Source organism: Xenopus laevis, chromosome 4S, assembly GCF_017654675.1.
Source record: "Xenopus laevis strain J_2021 chromosome 4S, Xenopus_laevis_v10.1, whole genome shotgun sequence".
Taxonomy (NCBI): domain Eukaryota; kingdom Metazoa; phylum Chordata; class Amphibia; order Anura; family Pipidae; genus Xenopus; species Xenopus laevis.
The window spans coordinates 94,281,599-94,298,450 of record NC_054378.1 but is presented as its reverse complement, the minus strand read 5'-3'; the positions used below and the strand labels follow the sequence as shown (position 1 = coordinate 94,298,450).

General features: G+C 37.5%; 1 protein-coding gene across 1 annotated transcript in view; it reads left to right on the top strand.

Moving 5' to 3' along the window:
* myh9.S (myosin, heavy chain 9, non-muscle S homeolog) overlaps positions 1 to 15,300 on the top strand; it is a 54,425-nt gene extending 39,125 nt beyond the window's left edge. The window contains exons 18-41 of the mRNA XM_018261135.2: positions 674 to 743; positions 2,800 to 2,960; positions 3,186 to 3,294; positions 3,394 to 3,525; positions 4,052 to 4,258; positions 5,139 to 5,276; positions 5,559 to 5,682; positions 5,819 to 5,990; positions 6,074 to 6,286; positions 6,378 to 6,522; positions 7,337 to 7,543; positions 7,624 to 7,728; positions 8,334 to 8,486; positions 9,704 to 9,952; positions 10,813 to 11,025; positions 11,377 to 11,589; positions 11,890 to 12,051; positions 12,271 to 12,399; positions 12,713 to 12,801; positions 12,999 to 13,122; positions 13,202 to 13,410; positions 13,617 to 13,725; positions 13,822 to 13,994; positions 14,237 to 15,300. Of these exons, the coding sequence (XP_018116624.1) occupies positions 674 to 743; positions 2,800 to 2,960; positions 3,186 to 3,294; positions 3,394 to 3,525; positions 4,052 to 4,258; positions 5,139 to 5,276; positions 5,559 to 5,682; positions 5,819 to 5,990; positions 6,074 to 6,286; positions 6,378 to 6,522; positions 7,337 to 7,543; positions 7,624 to 7,728; positions 8,334 to 8,486; positions 9,704 to 9,952; positions 10,813 to 11,025; positions 11,377 to 11,589; positions 11,890 to 12,051; positions 12,271 to 12,399; positions 12,713 to 12,801; positions 12,999 to 13,122; positions 13,202 to 13,410; positions 13,617 to 13,725; positions 13,822 to 13,994; positions 14,237 to 14,354 (3,724 nt within the window). The 3' untranslated portion in view covers positions 14,355 to 15,300. The remainder of the gene's footprint in view (positions 1 to 673; positions 744 to 2,799; positions 2,961 to 3,185; positions 3,295 to 3,393; positions 3,526 to 4,051; positions 4,259 to 5,138; positions 5,277 to 5,558; positions 5,683 to 5,818; positions 5,991 to 6,073; positions 6,287 to 6,377; positions 6,523 to 7,336; positions 7,544 to 7,623; positions 7,729 to 8,333; positions 8,487 to 9,703; positions 9,953 to 10,812; positions 11,026 to 11,376; positions 11,590 to 11,889; positions 12,052 to 12,270; positions 12,400 to 12,712; positions 12,802 to 12,998; positions 13,123 to 13,201; positions 13,411 to 13,616; positions 13,726 to 13,821; positions 13,995 to 14,236) is intronic.
* Positions 15,301 to 16,852: the final 1,552 nt, after the last annotated feature.

Below are 16,852 nucleotides of genomic sequence, written 5' to 3'. Positions count from 1 at the left end.
CTGTTTTATTGTTCGCAGTGTCTTTGGTACCAACTGATTGGTTTGACTACAGTCTGGGGTTAAGCCACAGTATCTGGCACGCCCCCTTTTTTCATTAACATAAGTGTCCTGCCTCCTGGAGGGTGGAGCTTAACCCCATAGTCCCTGTGTCCCCCTATCGACCACAGAGAAACAGATTTAACGGTGAGTAACAAAAATCCTGTTATTTGTTTCATCAGTCCAAAGCACTTTGTTGCAAAATAACTGTGACTTGTCTAAATGAGCTTTTGCATTCAAAAAGCGACTGTTTGTGGCTAGAGTGCAGAAGGGCTTCTTTCTCATTAATTAATTTCTCATTAACAATTGCTTAACGCCTGCTTATTACTTGGTTTTTGTTTGTATTTTTAAACAATGTTGCAAAATTCTTAGTTCCCCAGCAAAGTCAGGTCTGTTAATGCTTTGGCTTGTCTTACATTGTTTCAACAGTCTCTGCCACCAGAGAATAGAAAACGACAAACTGCTTTCAATAGCAATACATATACAAATAACTTCAAAACCATAAAAGAATTGTAAACTGTATATTGCAAAGTTGATTCAAATTGTGTTTTCTTTTATTAGGCAAAAAAATTTTTGGATTGACATTTCCTTTAAATATTTTTGTATATACATAGTGACTTATCTATCTCTTTTCAAGGTATGAAATCCTTACACCAAATGCTATTCCAAAAGGCTTCATGGATGGGAAACAGGCTTGTGTTTTAATGGTAAGTGCAACATTCAAAATAAGGCGGAGCCACTGCATATTTTTTTCTTGAAGATCGATATTTTACAATTTTTTTCCCCCCCCCCCACATCATTTGTACTGCATATACCCCCTCCATTTGCCAGCACCATCACATTTTCCTAAAACAAATAGCAGCTTTCACCCAACGGCCATTTTCGCTCTGACACATCAGTAACATTGACATGTGCAAACAGAACATGCGTGCTGTAAAGTTCATGCAATGCAGAATGCAGGTTTACACAGGCACAACACACTTTGATAAAAAGTTCTACTGGGGTTGAGCACTGTAGTGGTTAAGCTGAGCTCAGCAGAGGTGATTAGGAGAAAAAATAGGATCAGGCAGCTAGAGTTTCTATGGGAACCAGCAATGCTATCTCTTCATTGGCTGCTAGACTGGAGGGTGTGTTTAGTAAACTGAGAAGAACTGAACATGCTCATGAGCCAACAGCCAAAGTAAATTCCTGAGGGAGGGGGCAGAGTGGGTTAGAGGAGGAGAAGGATTTCTAGGTGATTAAGGGGATGCTGTGGCCTTACTGTTAACCTTTTAACAACCAGAGTGGCAGTTATCTAAAGATTTCAAAGAGGCTGTTCACTGATTACATTTTTGTGAAGGGGGGGTTACATGTCCTTTATGTTTGACCTTTAGGTAGCACCTTCTCCCCCCGATAGTTAAAGGAACAGTAACATCAAAAATCAAGTGTATCAGTCATTTAAAATCGAATGTACGGTTGTCCTACACTGGTAAACGCTCTGTTTGCTTCAGGAACATTGTTATAGTTTATATAAACAAGCAGCTGTGTAACCACAGGGGGGCTACAATTCAAGCTTGAGGAAAAGCACAGGTTACATAGCAGATGTCTGATAACATCTCTGTAGAATAGAATGATGTTTTACAATGCTTATGTTAGTTGCCAAGTAACCTTTTACTCCTTTTTTTCCAGCTTGAATGGCCACCCCCATGGCTACACAGGAGTTTGTTTATATACACTGTAGTAGAGAATCAGAAACAAGCATGGAACTTTTATCAGTGCAGGGTAGCAGCACATTATAACAAACAAGGAAAAGTTGTGCTCACCACTAATTTTTAAAACCATTAGGCGGGGGTGCAATGAGGCTGTGAGCACAACGTTCCCTTTATAGTTTATACAGGAGCAATTACCAGCTCCATGTTGTACCTCCCACCCTTCCCAGCTATAGTCAGGTGATCCCACTGGTGTCTAATAAAAGGGCAGCCAAGTTTGGGAGTTTTACTTTGAAAGCAGCTAGTAAGTTGCAGGTAAACTTAGTCCCTTTGTAAAATGTATAATGAAGCAATTTAATTCTTAATGAATCAGATGAAAATTGAGCGTAGGATTGGCCAGATATGGGATGACTTTGACTTAGTTGGCCAGCTTAAATATATTGAAATATATGGACAAACAATCTGTTTTGTTTAAAGGGTAAGGCATTATTTAGTAGCTGTATGCACAAAATGTCTGTCTTAAATATATTGGTAATGGGTTGAGTGCAGAGGACCTCTTGTATTTGTCTAGCAGTACATTATATTGTAATTACTTTAAACTTAAATTTTTTGGTGTTACTCATCCTTTAAAGTGACTCAAATAGGTATGAAATTACAAACACACACTTGTTATACTATCCACTTTTCCGACCAAGTGAAAAGTTTCATAACTTTTTAGTGATGTACAGCCGTTTGACATGGTGGCTTCTAGCATATATTTGTGTGCTGCTTCAGAACATAACCTCTGTACACCAGAGAAACCCTTTGCCTGCTACTAACAAGCACTTTGACATGTTAATGCACAAGAGTCGAGCATTGTGTCTTCCTGTGTTTAAGTTCTTGCATAGCTCAGTACTCTGGAGGAGGTCACAGTACTTCTAGTTCATAGCATGCTTCCCTGATAGTTATCTATTTACTACTTTGAGTTGCACACACCTCAGTCTGTGCTCCATAGTTTGGGAAACTATACTGTACAGTTCTCAAATGACGCAAAGTATTCTGTAATACTCTAAGTAATTTATTGAAAATATTCTAGATCAAGGCCCTGGAACTAGACTCCAACTTGTACCGGATTGGTCAGAGCAAGGTGTTCTTCCGAGCTGGTGTTCTTGCTCACTTGGAGGAAGAAAGGGACCTGAAGATTACAGATGTGATTATTAGCTTCCAGGCCTGCTGTAGAGGCTACCTTGCCAGAAAGTAAGTACTCCTTAAACTTTTATACCTTGATACCAATAGGCTATATAGTATTCAGTATGAGTCATCTGATTGTGAATCTTCCGAGCACTTTATAAACTCCACTTTAGTGTATTTAAAGATCTTTATATAATTATCAATAAGTAAATTCTGGCTAAATAACATACAAAAGAAATAGAAACCATTTACACTCTTGGTATTGATTGTCTTCACCTGTGTTGTTTAAAGGGCTTTTTCAAAGAGACAACAGCAGCTGACGGCTATGAAGGTCATACAGCGAAACTGTGCAGCCTACCTGAAACTAAGGAACTGGCAGTGGTGGAGGCTTTTTACAAAGGTAAGTGAACGTTTAGGGTCTGTTGAACTGTAACATTCCTTTTAAGTTTGTTTTTTCTACTGCAAAATGTAAGCATGTGAAATATTCTTTTGTGATTAGGTTAAGCCACTTTTACAAGCAAACCGATTTGATGAAGAGTTGCTAGCTAAAGAAGTTGAACTACAGAAAGTCAAAGAGCTTCATGTTTCTTCTGAACAGAAAATGTCAGAAATGGAGAATATACAAATGACGGTGAGAAAGTTTGGATTTATGATCACTGATGTAATCCGTTAATTTTATCAGTGCTCTTCAAGATTCACCAGTGCGAAGTCTTAAGAGTCAATATATTTAGGACTTGAGAATGGCATAAATAATGCATTAAACCAGTTTTATTGTATTTGTATAGTCAATTGAGGCATATTTTGAGGAAATGTGTAAGCACAAAATGCTTCAGACTGTTTTTAGATTTTTAAATAGTTTGGAGTCTCCTGTGTGCCCTGCCAAAGGTAAATTACTGCAGTAAAATATGATTATAAATTATTTAATATATTACACTACTAAAGTTTGTAGGCTGCTTGGTAGATGGAGTTTCTGCAGTAGTGGAAAGAAATTTAGGGAGCAACACTGTGGGAAAAGTGGCAAGCATTTCTACATTTATACTGAAAATATGTTGTGGTTATAGGAATCCTAATGGGTTTTTTTTTTTGTTTTGTTTTTTTTTTTATTTTCAAATCCTATATTTTGTATTCCTAATTAACCAAGAGCTGTATGCTTTCAGCTTCAACAAGAGAAAATGCAGCTGCAGGAGCAGTTGCAGGCTGAAATAGAACTCTGTGCAGAGGCAGAGGAAATGCGAGCCCGCCTAGCTACCAAGAAACAAGAGTTAGAGGAGATCCTGCATGATCTTGAGTCCCGGGTTGAAGAAGAAGAGGAAAGGTGCCAGATCCTGCAAACTGAGAAAAAGAAAATGCACCAAAACATTGCAGTATGTGATCTATATCGTTTTCTTATTAAAACGGATCTCAATAATACTTGGTCTTTTTGCAGAATTTCTATTTAACCTAGCTGCAGAAGTCTGTTTTTAAAATGATCCCAAACGAAATTGTTACTTGTGGCCAGTTGTTCTTTGCCATTAAGAATCTGTCTTGTTTGCACCTTGCATTCTTTATTATTAGTTTATACTTTGACATTTATTTTTTTTATTATACCATTTCTATAATCCACAAAATGCCACCTCTAATATACTGTTAAAATCTTAATTTTGGGAGAATTTTTGCTGATGTTTTGTTTCGATTATTTTTACCAACATTTTTTTATTTAATTTTTTTACCATAAAATACAATTTTTTAGTGGGGGAAAAAAACTAGAATTTTTCAAGATTTACTATATCCAGAGGATGGAAAAAGTCTGAATCCAAAAATCTGGTATATCAGACCTATCGAGGTTCTATATAAGTTAATGGGAAAGGTCCCTATTCTATTTTGACGTTTCTGTGGTTTGTGCTGTAATTAGCCCGAAAATCAGACTTTTGGACTTTTTGGCCAAAATTTTTTACAAAATCTGGCTTTTCTGGAAAAAGCCAGAAAAATAGTGATTTGTGGAAAAACTCTTATGATTTGGATATTCACTCGATTCTTCCATCTTTTTCTCCTATCCAATTAAATCATGCTTTTTTTCAATAATAAATGAGGTCCAATCTTGGATTCTAGTTTGGTCGGACTTTTTTTTATTAAAATACTCAAATTTTGGATTTTGATAAATATGCCCATAAATGTATGCTTAACTTTAGGAGCACTTAATTAAGCAGCTGGTGCATTGGAAACTTTTTCCCATTATGGTAATTAATATACATGTGATTTCTAAAGGAACTGGAAGAGCAATTGGAAGAAGAAGAAGCTGCTAGACAGAAGCTTCAGTTAGAAAAAGTTACTGTTGAGGCAAAGATGAAAAAGTTGGAAGAGGATGTTCTTGTACTGGAAGATCAGACCAGCAAGCTTATCAAGGTAAGAGTATTTTTTTATTAGCATGTGTTAATAAAGCTGCAACATTATTTACAGCACTGTACAATAACTGGAGGTATATATTGAACATACAGAATACATACAAAAATAACCAATACAATGGGTAAAGAGACCCTGCCCAAATATCTGCAAAAAATGCCACCAAGTAAAAGCTATACTAAAGACAATATCCATTTTTAAGTTTAATTGGGGTTTACAACTATAAATTGGTTTAAGAAACAATCTCTACATATTGAGAGATGAACTGGATCTCTTTTTTTGCAGGAGAAAAAACTCTACGAAGACCGTATTGCAGAGTTTACCACAAATCTTGCTGAAGAAGAGGAAAAATCAAAGAGCCTTGCAAAACTTAAAAATAAGCATGAAACTATGATCTCCGACTTGGAAGGTATATATTTTTTTTAATGTTTTAAAAAGTGGATGCACATTTACTTTGCAGTATAGTATTAAATTGAAAATATCTTGTGAATACAAAATTTTATGCACCAGCTCTGAAATCTCTTTGATGCTTTGATTAATTGTAGAGCGACTAAGACGTGAGGAGAAGCAACGCCAAGAACTTGAGAAAACAAGACGAAAGTTGGAGGGAGACTCAACAGATTTACATGATCAGATAGCAGAGCTACAGGCACAGATAGCCGAACTCAAAATGCAACTCGCCAAAAAGGAGGAAGAACTGCAAGCAGCATTAGCAAGGTAGGTTGTCTGTTTTTCACTGACACTCCTTTCTCTAACACATTGTTTCAGACATAACCTGTGTGTATAATTTTAATTTCTAGAGTTGAGGAGGAGTCTACTCAGAAGAATATGGCCTTAAAAAAGATCAGAGAGTTGGAATCACAGATTGGTGAACTTCAGGAAGACTTGGAGTCTGAAAGAGCCGCACGCAATAAGGCAGAGAAACAAAAACGGGACTTGGGTGAAGAACTAGAGGCTCTGAAGACAGAGCTAGAGGATACTTTGGATTCCACAGCCACACAGCAGGAACTGCGGTAATTTGCAATTCTAAAAATATTTGTGCACAATTTGTATTATTACATTCTGCAGTTTAAGTAACATTTCATAGTGACTTCTGTTTTCCAGAACAAAGCGAGAACAGGAAGTGACCCATCTCAAAAAGACCTTGGAAGATGAAGCACGAACACATGAAGCTCAGATACAAGAAATAAGGCAGAAACACTCACAGGCTGTAGAAGAGCTTTCTGAGCAGCTTGAGCAGACCAAAAGGGTATGAAACTCCTAAAAGCCTGCAACCTATTGAAAACACTAATTGTCTAATTAGTGTAGCCTCTGAAAACATTGCTAATCGTGAAACTGAATAAGGCAAATTTCAAATGCTCTACATGGGCATAATCAAATTGTATTAGATTGTTTCCCCAATTTCTTAAGACTTGGCCCATAAGGATATTTTCTGCCCATTATTTAGCTGCTGAAACTTGTTCCATGCTTATTTTAAGTGTTTCAATAAGCTAGCTGTTGCCAGGAAATGTTATAGTGAGCTCTTGAGGAAAAATGTTTTTGTTAAATCAATTGAGACATTGTAACCAAAGTCTGTTGATATAATTCAGGGGGTCCCCAACCTTTTTTACTCGTAAGCCACATTTAAATGTAAAAAAGAGTTGAAGAGCAACACAAGCATGAAAAAGTCCATTGGGATGTCAAATAAGGGCTGTTATTGGCTCTTTGTTAGCCCCTATATGGACTGGTAGCCTATGGGAGACTGTTTGGCAGTACACTTGGTTTTTATGCAACCAAACCTTGCTTCCAAGCCTGGAATTCAAAAATAAACACCTTGTTCCACTGGGAGCAACATCCAAGGGGTTGTTGAGCAATATGTTGCTCGCAAGCTACTGGTTTGGAACCACTGCAATTAGTGCACCAGCCTACTCTATAGACTTCAGTGCATGTCGAGAATTGCTTTAGTGTATATGCATCAGTAGACCGGAACTGTAACCTAAAAATTTTGTTTAGCTTTGCGGAGTGCGGTGATACATTTTATGATGCAGTGCAATTTTTTTGACAAACCTCTACTTATGTTTTAGTTGAAAGGCAATTTGGAGAAGGCAAAACAGGCACTTGAGGGTGAGCGGAATGAGTTGGCCAATGAAGTGAAGAATCTTATGCAGTTTAAAGGAGACTCTGAACACAAAAGAAAGAAAGTAGAAGTTCAGCTTCAAGAGCTGCAAGTGAAAGTCACAGAAGGAGACAGAGTACGGTCTGAGCTCTTCGAGAAGGCCAACAGATTACAGGTTAGAAAATGTAAATATATTGTACCCCTATAATGAAACATTGTGCAACATTCCTTAAAGACTGTGCTTTATCATTTCAGGTGGAACTGGAAAATGTAAACAGTCTTCTTTCACAAGCTGACAGCAAGTCCATCAAACTCGGAAAAGATTTTTCTACAATTGAGTCTCAGCTTCAGGATACTCAGGTATGGTATATGTTTGCTTTTATTGTACGTGTTGCAATGTTCAAAAATTCAAGATAATGTGTACATTTGCAGGATGACGGGTAGCCAGTGAGTTGATGGACTTAGCACTTCATTTAGTACTACAGTATAATAGTTTTATCATAATTTCTTGGATTAGAGACCAGATGCGCTTTAATCATCTGTAGAAAATACATGCATAGTAAATTTAAATGTTTTATTGCAGTACAGTGAGGGGTTAACTTTTTACCTTTCTATTAAAGGTTATGCTTCATACTACATAAAGCTTGCTTTTTAATTCTGCCATGTTGTTGCCTCTGCAGAGGATGCAGCAACAAAAACCCATACACTTCAATGACATTAATCACTTGATGAAAGCATAGCAGTTACCACTTATGTCTAAATACAAAAATGAGTACAAGGAATGGTCTATGCATGCAATATTGTTCCCACAAAGTGTATTTTACCCAAAAAATACAGAAACATGTGTAGAAACAGGTGATGCGTCCTAAGGAAAAAGTATGTGTCTCAGTATGGAAGTTTTTGTCTGGTTTGGTTTATATACTGTTTAAGCAGCTTAGCTGAACACACTATATACATTTTTGCAGGAACTCTTGCAAGAAGAAACAAGGCAAAAACTGTCATTCAGTACAAAACTGAAGCAGGTGGAAGATGAGAAGAATGGCCTCTTGGAACAGCTTGAGGAGGAGGAAGAAGCTAAGAAAAATTTATCTAAACAGATTTCCACACTGCAGTCACAGGTTTGTGAATAACACTCACATTTAAGAGCTAGCTATATGTGAATACTAACTTTCTGTTCTAATCTGCAAATCTAGAGGTTTTACAAATTTTCACAAGTTTTTTTTTTTTTTTTTTTTTTCTAAACTTTTGTAAGCAAGTTAACCTTCCGGTCAAATAACAGTGATTTAAGTAGTGACATTGGAAATCTTTAGACAGTATGCGGTGGCAAAGACATGGCAAAAACAAATGTTTCGGAGAAAAAGTCTGCCATTTTAATCTGTATAACTTTTTATATAGCATTACAAGAATACACAATGCTGTGCAATTTTACAGAGAACAGACTTACACACAGGGAGAACAACCATAATAAATAAGTATACACAGATTAAGAGGCCCATTTATCAAAGGTTGAATTTCAAACTCATGTGAATTTTGTTAAATTCGAATATACTCGACTAGGAGGTTATTTAAAAAAAATTTGAATGTCTAATATTCGATCGAATGGTTCCGACCAGAAAATTCGAATCGCATTTGATTCGTACAAAACGAGTTTTTCTTCCAAAAAAAGGCAATTAACATCTCGAAACGGCTCAACCTACCTCTGCCATTGACTTGTTCATGAACTCTGCACGTTCTAAGTGGCGAATATTCCAATTCGGAAGGTTTCCATGGTCGAGGTGTGGTAAATCTCCGATTCAAATTTACATTTGAATAGGGGGGATTAAAACTCAAATGTGTGAATTTTGACACTCAAATTCAAATTTACTATTTCGACCCTTGATAAATATGCTCCTAAGTGTCATGGGGTAAGACACAGTAGGAAGGAGATCCCTGTCCTGTAGAGTTTACAGTCTTAAGTGGGTGGATAATCTGCAGGATAAATAGGAAGACCAAGACTGGACCGGATCATTTTCTAGCGCACCAAACGTTTGTTTGTCCCCTATAGAGAAATTCAACCTCTGTTAGAATGGTAAAGTAGCTAAGGGAATTGAGAGACTAGTTTTCAGTAGCACTTTAATTTACAAACAAAAGGGAACCTAATCCACTTTTTGGGGGATTCGGCCAAATCTTGAACCTTGGTCAACCTAACCCCCAGTTGCTTAAAGGTTCAGTATAAAAACTGGGTAAATAGGCTGTGTAAAATAAAATGTTTTCAATATAGTTTGCCAAAAATGTAGTCTATAAAGGCTGGAGTGACAAGATTTCTAAGTGTTCTGTGCATTTGAATCTTTGCCAGATGGCGGATACGAAGAAAAAAATGGATGAGAATGTTGGTTTGCTGGAAACTGTAGAGGAACTAAAGAAAAAGCTACAAAAGGACCTGGAAGCTGCAAATCAGCACTTTGAGGAGAAAGCAGCAGCCTATGATAAACTGGAGAAGACCAAGACTCGCCTGCAGCAAGAGCTGGATGATATTGCTGTTGATCTAGATCACCAGAGACAAATTGTTTCCAACCTTGAAAAGAAGCAAAAGAAATTCGATCAGGTAATTCAGCCTTGATGAATACTGGGCATTGTAGTGCTGAAATCATACTGTCAACCCTTTCTAAAATACTTTGCTCACAACAGAGAATACATTATATGTAATTCTAAAATGCTCAGTTATCATTCCTTCTAAAGGAATGCCAAAAATGGGTTGACTAGCAATGGGCTGGTTCCAGAGCAGCCATGGTCACAGACATCTATAGGTTATAAATTAATATTCTGCAACAGTTTGTGAAGATTCTCATTCATCCAGGTCATGGTATAGCTGTAGAAACAAGTCACTTGCTGTGTTTTTTTTTTTTCTTGAAGATGTTTCACCAGTCATCCAGCTGGCTTTCTCAATTCAGAATTGAAAAATTCTCAAATTTCTGAATTGAGAAAGCCAGTTGCTGTGTTTTTCTTCTTGAACAAAAAACATCCAAGTCCAGTTAATTTGACTTATTTCTACAGATATACTGCAACAATTTTTTAACCTAGTGCTGCATCTGCAGTCTTGTGTAATCATGTGCACAATTACTGTGTGCAGACATTGGAGCCTACTGGGTTTTGCTGTATTGGATAAAATGATTTTGCTGTTCATTCAGCAAAGTCAAAGTTCTGTGTTCTTGTGCTGACTGCAATGGTGGCACCCAGAAGTACAGTGGCAGTCCCCTGAATGCGAATCTCCGCTGTATAGCACTTCTTACAGTAACTAAACCAGAAACACTTGTAAAGATTGTTTGGGTAGACATATACTGATTCTGGTTAATAGTACTGTATAAATGAACTAGTAGAAAGTATTAATACTTTGTAGGTGAAAGTGGGCAAAAGTGCAGAGATTATCCATTATCATTATACTGACTTGGGTTCTCATTTCATCAGCTATTGGGAGAAGAAAAGGCAATTTCTGTTAAATATGCTGATGAGCGTGACAGGTCTGAGGCAGAGGCTCGTGAAAAGGAGACAAAAGCACTGGCCCTTGCCCGCTCTCTGGAGGAAGCTCTGGAAGCAAAGGCTGAATTGGAGAGACTCAACAAGCAGCTACGCACAGAGATGGAAGACTTGGTCAGCTCAAAGGATGACGTTGGCAAGAGTGTAAGATTCTAAATTATCATTTTTACTTCATTATACTTCATGATGATTCCCTTGTTGTTTTCTGAAGACTGCCCTTTCTGTGGGCCAGTTTTGAACACTGGTCACCAGTTTCTTGGCTGCCATCTTCCTGAATTTCTTTTGCTTAATACCTATAAATACCTTACTTTAATACCCAGGGCCTTTGTGCAATACAAGTACCTGTTTTCTGTTAGGCCATTGCATTTTCAGAGTGAGGTATTTGTACTTTTGTGTTTGGAAATGATACATGTATATTCATGAAGTTAATTCTATGTATGTTTTACAGTGTAAAAAAAAAAAAAATATATATTTTTTGCATCATCTTTGCTTTAGGTGCATGAGCTAGAGAAGTCCAAGCGAGCTCTGGAACAGCAGGTAGAGGAGATGAAGACCCAGCTGGAGGAGCTTGAGGATGAACTACAAGCAACAGAGGATGCCAAGCTTCGACTGGAAGTAAACTTACAAGCCATGAAAGCACAATTTGAGCGTGACCTCCAGGGACGAGATGAACAGAGTGAGGATAAGAAGAAGCAGCTGTTTAGACAGGTGAGGCTTGAAATACTTTTTTTTCATGTACTGATACGATGAGATGAATTTGCTAGATTACTTTTGAGTTTGCATATATTCAGTGTCAAAGTAATTATGTATAGTGATGGACGAATTTGCGACGTTTCGATTTGCTGAAAAATTCGCGAAACTACGTCTTTTCGGAAAAAAAAATTGTCGCGAATTTTCGCGGGCGTTTTGCTAATTTATTCGCTGGTGGCGAATCGTGCAAATTCGCCGCGAATTCCCGCCTGGCGAATAAATTCGCCCATCACTAATTATGTACTTTTATCTTTATAGGTAAAGGAAATGGAAACAGAGCTTGAAGATGAGCGGAAACAGCGTTCCCTGGCTGTGGCCGCTCGAAAGAAGCTAGAGATGGACTTAAAGGACTTAGAAGGGCAAATTGACTCTGCAAACAAGAACCGTGAAGAAGCAATCAAGCAGCTGCGCAAACTGCAGGTAAATATAATTCAAATAGAATTAAAATTGACTGATGCAACATTACATACCTAAAATGTGAAGATTTGTATTTAAGTCAAATCTGTATTCGCTGTTTCATCTCAGCCTTTCTGTCCGTTGATCCCTAGTTTAACCCTCAACAGAGTGATTCATTTTCACACACACACACACACACACACACATACAAAAATATAATCTGGTCTAAATTGTATTCTGCAGGCTCAGATAAAGGATTACCAGAGGGAGATGGAGGAAACTCGAGCATCAAGGGATGAAATCTTGAGCCAGTCCAAGGAGTCTGAAAAGAAACTAAAGAGCATGGAGGCTGAAATGATCCACTTGCAGGAGGCAAGTAACAAACCTTATACCAAAGGGACACTTTGAAGCTAAAATGGATAACCGTGACAATGTTATAAGTTCTATGAATTCTCCAATATTGCAACTAGTTCAGTCTTCTGAGCTATCACTAAATGCATTATCTAATGCATGTCTTAAATATGCCCCATGACAAGTAATTTGACTGCAGCGTATAACTTGGGCTCCTGACATTTCTTCTAAGCTATGATGGTTTCATTGTGCAAGAGTGAATATTATCACTCATTTTTTTTGCAATTTATGGTTTGGAAATAATAGAATCTTATGTTTTCCTCTCACATCTTAGGAACTTGCTGCTTCTGAACGTGGTAAACGACAAGCCCAGCAAGAAAGGGATGAACTGGCAGATGAGATTGCCAATAGCAGTGGTAAAGGGTAAGCTGTCAACTTTTTTTTTTTTTTTTTTTTTTGCACCCATAAAATGCTTACTTTCATAGTTAAATATTTGTATGAATTGAGATGGTTATATAATCTTTAGAATATCCTTTGCTATAATATATTTTAATTTGACTTCATTATTTGAATGGCCTTTTGCTTTATTTTGAGGCTTTTGTCTATTTTTTCTAATTAAGGGCTTTGGCTCTTGAAGAGAAGCGCCGTCTGGAATCTCGCATTTCCCAGCTGGAGGAGGAGCTAGAAGAAGAGCAAGGAAACACCGAACTGGTGAATGACAGACTCAAGAAAGCTACTCTCCAGGTATTTTTGGTAGAGCATTGTCTGATTTTCTTCTGCAGCCAATCAATGCTTTCATGCTCAAGTATAATTTATTTCTTAGATTGACCAGATGAATGCTGACTTGAATGCAGAGCGTAGCAATGCTCAGAAGAATGAAAATGCCCGCCAGCAAATGGATCGTCAGAACAAAGAACTGAAGACCAAACTTCAAGAGATGGAAGGGACAATTAAGTCCAAATTCAAAGCAAACATTACTGCTCTTGAAGCAAAGATCGCTCAGCTTGAGGAACAGCTTGATTCAGAAACAAAGTATGTATGAATTACAAAATGCTTTGTATTCATATGGAAGCCTTGCTTTTAAGTATTAAGTGTAATCTTTTTTTTTAAATCTATAGAAATTCACTAATGTTACAGATGCCCTTGATAAATTATTTCTGAACTTCACATCATTCTTTTTGCACAAAAATGTCACTACATTCTTGGTTTCTTTGCTCATATGTCATGTTTTCCTGCAGAGAGCGTCAGAATGCTAGTAAACAAGTGCGGCGTACAGAGAAAAAACTAAAAGATGTAATGATTCAGGTGGAAGACGAGAGGCGTAATTCTGAACAGTACAAAGATCAGGTAGTTGCCATTTTCTAGTTCTAACTATATATGCTAGCTAAGGACTTGCACACTACTTTTTTGTTTTTCTTAATCCCCTTTGAAACTCTTTAACAGGCTGAAAAGAACAATGTAAGGATGAAGCAGCTCAAGAGGCAGGTTGAGGAGGCAGAGGAAGAGGCCCAGCGTGCTAATGCTATGCGCCGTAAACTGCAGAGGGAGCTTGAAGATGCCACAGAAACTGCAGAGGCCATGAACCGTGAAGTAAACACCTTAAAGACCAAGCTTCGGTAAATCCCAATGTGTTGTGGAAATATAAGCACTAATCATTTAGTCATCCTTAATTCTCATAGTATAGTTTGCAGTGCTCTTAAAAAGGCTTGGTATGAATAGTATTGACTGGTACTGTAGTTGCAGCATAATTGAACACCAGAATATGCCATATGTGTATGCATGTATGTCCTAATTGTTCATTTTACTGTTGTCTTTCTTATAAGAGGAACTAATAAATACATGTTATCTGTCCTTTTAGGCGCGGTGGTGACGTTGCTTTTGTGACAAGACGAGTTGGAAGGAAGGGTGTTGATGAAGCCTCTGATGAAGACCTAGATGGCAAAGCAGATGCTGGAGATAGTAAATCTGTTGACTAAGATGCATCAACCATACCACTTGCCCATTTGTCTTAGAGTGATCCTGTTGAACTGCAGAACTTTTGATCTTCCAGACTTAACAAGGGGAGAAAATTGTTTTATTGCCTCTATATTATGGTCTTCCTCTTGTAAAGCACCAAAGCCATCACATGCTGAGATGCAATCTTAACTAGAATGTGGGCTATTTATGGTTGCCATGAATCTTAATATTTTGTGCACTTTCTATCGTGGCAGCCAGAGCTGATTTGGTGCAGTCACAACAGTTTAAAAATTCTTGCATGCGTTTCTAGATCCTCAAGCAAAATGAAACATGAGCGCTCACTGATGACTGTGGATCAGTTCCTCTTAATACATAATTTTGAGTTTTGTCTATTTTTATTGCTGCCTCTTCTGCCGACAGGTTAGATTAAACTACTCTGTGGTTTCTTCAGAATTTGGCCACTGATCCTTCCCTTGGCTCAGGGTAACTCTGTAACAGAAACCATTGTCCATTATGGGCTCATAAGGACCAAAATGTTAATCGGCCATTGCAAGTATCCGTTTACCTATGTCTGAGGGTAAATAAATCTATTATTATGGAGATCTAGCTGTAATGCACCACTTGTATGAGCTGGTATTCTGCACACACCTTACTGCTAATGGTCAAGCTGTTTGTTTTCTGGAATAAAATGCTATAATATTTTTTTATACATTTTTGTATCACTGCCTGGAGTAGCTTTCCAGATGAACGTTAGATGCTTACATGGAGAACAGATTCAGACCACTGCAACCAAAGAGGAACAGATGTATTACGTTTATATAAAATGTGTGAGAATTTCATTCTCCTTTTGTCTAGTCTCAAAGTGCCTTTATGCGGCAGCCTTGTTGCCTCCACTGAATCAAGTTAGCAGATAAACCAGGGCTTCCTTGCTGTTGCTTAACATAATAAAATCAGACAGTGCTGCAATCAGGTCTGAGTTTCTTTTTCTTTGTTCAATGCTAGCATTGCTTGCCTGTTTTTCCTTCATGAAAGGAGAAAAAAATCTTTCTTCAGTAGAGTGGTAACTTTAAACATGATTGAACACTACATTCGTTTTTTTTTTATTTAGGAAGTCGCAGCTTTATTGGTCTCATGTTTTGACTTGCCGTACACCACTGACTGCTTTGCTATACCCACAGCTGACTTCCTGAAAGTGTATGTAGACTGCAAGCTTCAGTTTGAACAGCGTGATATTTTGGCCTTTGCCAATCTTATTAAGATTATACTGGCCATCCCAATATTTAACCTAACCCTTTGTGATGAAACCTCTGCAGTAGTTTCTAAACTCAGGTGCTGAACCCACCCTTTGATGCATGTTTTGCAAATGGGCAGAACATTTTTAGGGAACATTTAACATGTTAACCCTGGACAGATTTGCACTTGGGCAGAACCCCATGAACAGCCAAAGTAGAAAACAATAGAGGGTCCAATTACAATTTAAATATTTTTAGAATCTCTAACGTTAACCTATCTTAAATTCTAAATTTTACCCATAAGGACCGTAATATGGTACTGTAAAATGCACACTTTGAGGCAAATGTATGGCAAGGCTTTGATTGGTGAAAAGCAAATTTACAATTTTGCCACTAAAAGAAGTTGACCACTCCCAACCTTTACCTGTACAATTTTAAACCTGAAATACTGTAGGTATGTGTAGCTAAGCTGGGGGAGATAGCAGGCAAAAATATATAGTGAAAATAGTTTCCCATTTCCTGGAGATCCCAAAGCAATGTTATTGCTTGGGTCCTTTCTTTGGGTCTTCTTACTTTTTTAACCTTTTAACATTGGTGTGTTTTGTTACTTATAAGCCTGCCATATTGCCTGGGCTAATTTAGCTTTGTTGTCACCACAGTTGCCAGTAATTTTTTCCCCAAAATGTGCTAAAATAAACCATTACTGGTCTAATGAATTCCATCAGGACAGTGTTTGCACTTTTTTAGTATCTAATAGCCATCTCTTGCTAATCACTGGAAAACTACAGGCTGATTGATGTAAAAACCTGACACCAAAGTTAGGTGAACAGTCAAAATTTAAATGAGAAAAAAAAAAAAAATTATGTAACAACTTGTCCTAAGATCTGACACCCTTCTACCAGAACCAATAGAACACTTTCCAGTCAAAATCTAGAACAAATTTCACTCATTTAGCTTTAAAGGTAATGTAAAGATTCAACATTAATGAATATAAAATGGTGCACAGTGGCTCTTCGGAACTGCTTAGTTTTCAAGATCTAAACAATTTCTATAGTTAAAATAATGAAACTGAAACAACTGCATCATCTGCTGGTTAGTTCTTCCAAAAGTCCTAGAAATTTCCATAAGAGGAAAATCTCCTGAAGTTGCTCTGCTTAAATAGTAGGGAAACCGCCTACTAATTTCTAAGCACAGCAACATCAGAACACTTTCCCCATCTTTACCTCAAGGTCAGTTAGAGGATGTGCCCAGCAGAAGGTGATTCAGTTTCCTTATATTGAATAAAA